Genomic DNA, 5,000 nt, shown 5'->3' with positions numbered 1-5,000 from the left:
TTCAATCTCCATTCTCGTGCATCTCTCTCTCTCTCTCTCTCTCTCTCTCTCTCTCTCTCTCTCTCTCTCCATCCTTTTGCTTCTTGCTGGTTTCCCTCCCTCTTTCCTATTTTTTTCTCCCTCTCTCCCTCCCTAACTCTCTTCTCCCTCTCTCCCTCCCTAACTCTCTTCTTCCCTCATTCTCTCTCTTCCGGCCATCCTTCCTTCCTTCCTTCCTTCTTTCCCTCCTTCCTTCTCTCCTTCCTTCCTTCCTTCCTTCCTTCCCATCTCACCTGTATGTCGGCATGTTCCCAACCCCTTTGGCAAAAACTCGCCCCTTCGCCCCTTCATACCGCCCCACAGCACACCGCTTGGCCCTCATCCAGCCCTCACCCCTCTCCCTCACCTCTTCACCCTCACCCCTCTCCCGCACCCCCCTCACCCTCACTCTCATCTCCCTCACCCCTCTGCCTCACCCCCTCACCCCTGGCCCTCCTCACCTCCCCACCCAGATTACACCCTCCGATTTTCTTATATTCACGTCTCTCATACTCCATACCTTCACCCTCTCTCTCTCTCTCTCTCTCTCTCTCTCTCTCTCTCTCTCTCTCTCTCTCTCTCTCTCTCTCTCTCTCTCATTTATTTTTTGGTCTTATTTTTTCACAATTATTCTTGGATATTCTTAGCCGGAATTTCAATATTCACCCCCCCCCCTCACACTTGGAATATTATCAGCCCTGGCTTTTTTTGTATTCTCAGCCTCCGTTTTGATTATTACCAGCCCTTCCTCAGCCCTCTCCAGCCCCCAGCCCTCTTTCTTAGTCCCCAGACCTCTTTTTCAGCCCCTCCTCAGCACTTCCTCAGCCCACGGCCCTCTTTCCCAACCCCTTCATGGCCCCTTCCAACCCAGCCCTCTTTCACAGCCCCTCCCCAGCCCTCCAGTCAGCCCTCCTTAGCCCCCAGCCCCCCCCCAGCCCTCCAATCATCCCTCCTCAGCCCCCAGCCCCCCTCAGCCCAGCCAGGGCCTTGAAGGTGTTAGGGGGAGATGGATGGAGAGAGATGGCTTATGGGAGATACAGCACTGGGGAGAGATTAAGGGAGGGAGGGATGAGAGAAGGGGGAAAGGGAGGAGGGAGAGAAGAGGGGGGGAAAGAGGGAGAGAAGAGGGAAGGAAGAAGGGAGAGAGATTTAGAAGGAGAGAAAAGACGGAAAAGAGAAGGAGGGAAGGAGGGAGAGAAGAAGGGGGAGGGGAGGAGAAAAAGGAGAAGGGAGAGAAGAGGGGGAAGGGAAAGAAGAAAGGGAGGAGGGAGAAAAGAGGGAGGGGAGGAGGGAGAGAGGAGTGAGGAGTGTGAAAGGATGGAAGGCAGAAGGAGAGAAAGCAAGAGAGGGAGGAAGACGAAGAGAAGGAGAAGCTTTTGAGGAGAAGAGAAAAAAGAAGACAAGGGTGGGAGAGAGAAAGAAAGTAGAGAGAGGGGAGATGGAGGGAGAGAGGTGGCTGATGGAGATACAACTCTAGGAGAGAGAGAGAGAGAGAGAGCAGGAGCGGGAGATATGAAGATGACTGCTTAAGAGAGCTTTGACGAGGCCTCCCTATGAGCTGGGCTAGGGCTATATGAGGGCTAGGGCTACATGAGGGCTAGGGGCTAGGAGTCAGGGGTTAGGGCTAGGTAGAAGGGGCTACTTGGGGCTAAGAATAGATGAAGGGCTGAGGATCTAAGCCCTTCATGCGTTATCCCCTTCAGTGCGATGGTCCACTTGTTTTTTTTTTTCCATCAAACGAGAGACAGGGGCTAGAACTAAGGGCTAAGGGCTGAAAGTAAGGGCTAAGGGCTGGAACTAAGGGCTAAGGGCTGGAACTGAGGGCTAAGGGCTGGAAGTAAGGACTGAGGGCTGGAAGTAAGGGCTAAGGGCTGGAGCTAAGGAATGAGGGCTGGAACAAAGGGCTGAGGGCTGGAACTAAGGGCTAAGGGTTGGAACTGAGGGCTGGAGAGGGCTGATTGGTGGGTCTGGCGCCTCATCACTCACCAGTCCCCGCCACACCGCCACTGACTCCATCAATTATTGGCAAAACTGACCTAACACCACCACCACAGTCCTCCACACTCCACCACCACCACCACACTCCACCACCACCACAGTCCGCCACACTCCACCACCACCATCACCACCACATACACCCTACCAAGCACACACTCCACTACCATATACTCGCTTCTCCTCTCTCTCTCTCTCTCTCTCTCTCTCTCTCTCTTTTCTCTACACCTCCCATTTTTCTTAATACTTCCCCTCCCCCTTCCCCTCCTCTTTCCTCTCCCCTCCTCTTCCTCTTGCCTCTCCCTTCCTCCACCTCTATTGTCCTCTCCACATATACCCTCTGATTTCTCCCCCACGCATTCTCTCTTTTCTCCCCGCCCCTTCCTCCTCCCCCTCCGCCTCCCCCTCTCCCTCCCCCTCCCCCTCCCCCTCCCTGATCAGTTACGTTTCTCAGGTTTTAAATAAGAACTTCAAACATAACTCCAGTAATGAGGAGGGGGAGGGGACGGGGAGGGGAAGAGAGAAGGGGAGGGGAGGGGAGGGGGAAGGAAGAAAAGAGGTGGGGAGAAATGGGATGGTAGAAGAGAGAGAGAGAGAGAGAGAGAGAGAGAGAGAGAGGAATAGGTAGGTAGGAAAGAAGAAAAGTGGGAGAATGGAATTAAACTTGGTCTCAGGCAAATAATTAACAATGCTAATGGTAATAATAATAATGCTAATAATAATAACAATAATAATAATAATAACAGTAACGAAAAATAAACAAGAAAACACACGCTCATTGCAGTAATTAAGAAAAAAAAACAGCAAGAAAATTTTTAGTAAACACACACACATACACACACTGCTGGTGCGACTCAGACCTGGCCTAGAGAGTCGCCCTTTTTCAGTTTATTTCGCATCGCCCTGGGGAGGAAAGGAGGAGGAGAAGGGGAGAGAGGGAGAAGACGAGAGGGGGAGAGAGAGAGAGAGGAGACGAGAGGGGGAGAGGGAGAAGAGGGAGGAGATGAAGAGAAAGGGAGGAGACGAGAGGGGGAGAGAGAGAGAAGAAAGGGAGGAGACGAGAGGGGGAGAGAGGGAGGAGATGAGAGGGGGAGAGAGGAGGGAGCAATTAATAATCAGACAAAGGGGAAGGGAGTAAAGAAATAAGGTTACAGTAAAAGTTGATGCCATAACACTGCACCCTTTTTTCCACAGCACTTTTTCGTGACTAGCTTCATAGTCTAGCGTTAATCTATTGTTACAACTCGATATTCAAGATGGAGGGATGGCAATTTTAGGTTAAGTCGAATGGGTACAGGTGTTACGACGTTGTTGGCCCATATATATGTTTTTTTTTTTTTTCATTGTGATTTATAGCCTCTTTTTTTTTTTTTTTTTTTTTTACATTTTTATTCTCTCTCTATTTCTTTTTCTGGTTTTTATTTCCTTTTTTCATCTTTTTTTGGTATGTGTGAATTTAATTGGTAGAAGTCCGCATTATTTGATTCTCTCTCTCTCTCTCTCTCTCTCTCTCTCTCTCTCTCTCTCTCTCTCTCTCTCTCTCTCTCTCTCTCTCTCTCTCTCTCTCTCTCTCTCTCTCTCTCTCTAATGGTACAATGACTTGTTTTTAGATTTTCAATGAGTCACTTGTTTTTATTTCCTGTGTGTGTGTGTGTGTGTGTGTGTGTGTGTGTGTGTGTGTGTGTGTTGATAGATGGGTAGACCGGCAAATAGAGAGAGAAGTAAGGAAAGACACGGACAGACAGACAGACAGATAGAGAAAGAAAGAAAGATCACTTGAGAGAGGGAGGGAGGCAGTCACAAAAATACCTTTCCTTGGCACCAGATGTAGTACTGTGAGAGAGAGAGAGAGAGAGAGAGAGAGAGAGAGAGAGAGAGGAAATGAGAGAATAGAGAAGTGAGGGAGTATATGTATTTATTCTCTCTCTCTCTCTCTCTCTCTCTCTCTCTCTCTCTCTCTCTCTCTCTCTCTCTCACACACACACACACACCTGTCTAACACACCTGTTCTCTTTGTTGCAGTGTTGGACGTGCTGTTGCTGTTGCTCCTTCACACCTGCCGAGTCCTAGGTGAGTGTGAGTACATTCTGCCTAACATCAAGCATTTTAACCCATTGCAAAATAATAATTAATAATAATAATAATAATAATAACAATAATAATACGGCCGTTTTACACTTTCCGTAACATCAATCAGTTTTATTAATTAAAAAAAAAATGAATAAGTCAAAATACGTTTCAAAATTCCGAGACACCAAGTTTTTTTTGCCATCGCAGTAAATAAATCGATAAATAAATCCAAACATTATATTGAAACAAACAGTATATTTATAATCAATGAAGAAAAAGCACTAACTGGAAAAAATAATTTCTTTTTTTTTATGTAAACGCCAGATTAGTTTTTTTTTTTTTTTTTTTTTAAGTGGAGAAGATTGATCCATGTGTTAATAGTCAAGTAATCAAATGACTCTCTGTTATCTTATTTTTGTTTTTTTTTTCTTGGAAGGAAAAATCTTGCGCTATTCTGGCCTTTGGTTCCTTCTTCGTTGCATAAGAAAATCTAGATAACTTGTTGTTTATATTATTATTGTTATTATTATTATTATTATTATTATTATTATTATTAGTTGCCGTTTTTGTGTTATTATTATTATTATTATTATTATTATTATTATTATTATTATTAATGTGTTTGCTGTTTTTGTATTATTATTATTATTATTATTATTATTATTATTATTATACCTGTCATTAACGAAACCAGTATTACCAAGAACGATACTTTTCATTAGCGATATTACCCCCACTTCCCCCTCCTATAGACGGAGTAAGAGTGCTAGAAGATAGACAGTATTCCCTGGTATAGAAGCAGTATTTATTAGCAAAGACGGAAGGAGAAGAATATTTTAACGATAACTTAACTTTTATGGATAAGATTCAATGGAGATGAGCGAAATATAAATCGATTTTTTGTTCTCGTGGGTTTT

At 45.4% G+C, this 5,000-nt stretch overlaps 1 protein-coding gene across 3 annotated transcripts in view; it reads left to right on the top strand.

The window, feature by feature from the left end:
• The window catches only part of LOC145412929 (neuropilin and tolloid-like protein 2), a 184,730-nt gene that overhangs the window by 121,103 nt on the left and 58,627 nt on the right, over positions 1 to 5,000 (top strand). For all 3 annotated transcript variants that reach the window (XM_080282735.1, XM_080282736.1, XM_080282737.1), the window contains exon 2: positions 4,036 to 4,083. In XM_080282735.1, the coding sequence (XP_080138861.1) occupies positions 4,036 to 4,083 (48 nt within the window). The remainder of the gene's footprint in view (positions 1 to 4,035; positions 4,084 to 5,000) is intronic.

Source organism: Coenobita brevimanus, chromosome 94 (assembly GCF_032717465.1).
Source record: "Coenobita brevimanus isolate Jiangsu-jjx chromosome 94, ASM3271746v2, whole genome shotgun sequence".
NCBI lineage: Eukaryota > Metazoa > Arthropoda > Malacostraca > Decapoda > Coenobitidae > Coenobita > Coenobita brevimanus.
This window is presented reverse-complemented; position numbering and strand designations above follow the sequence as displayed.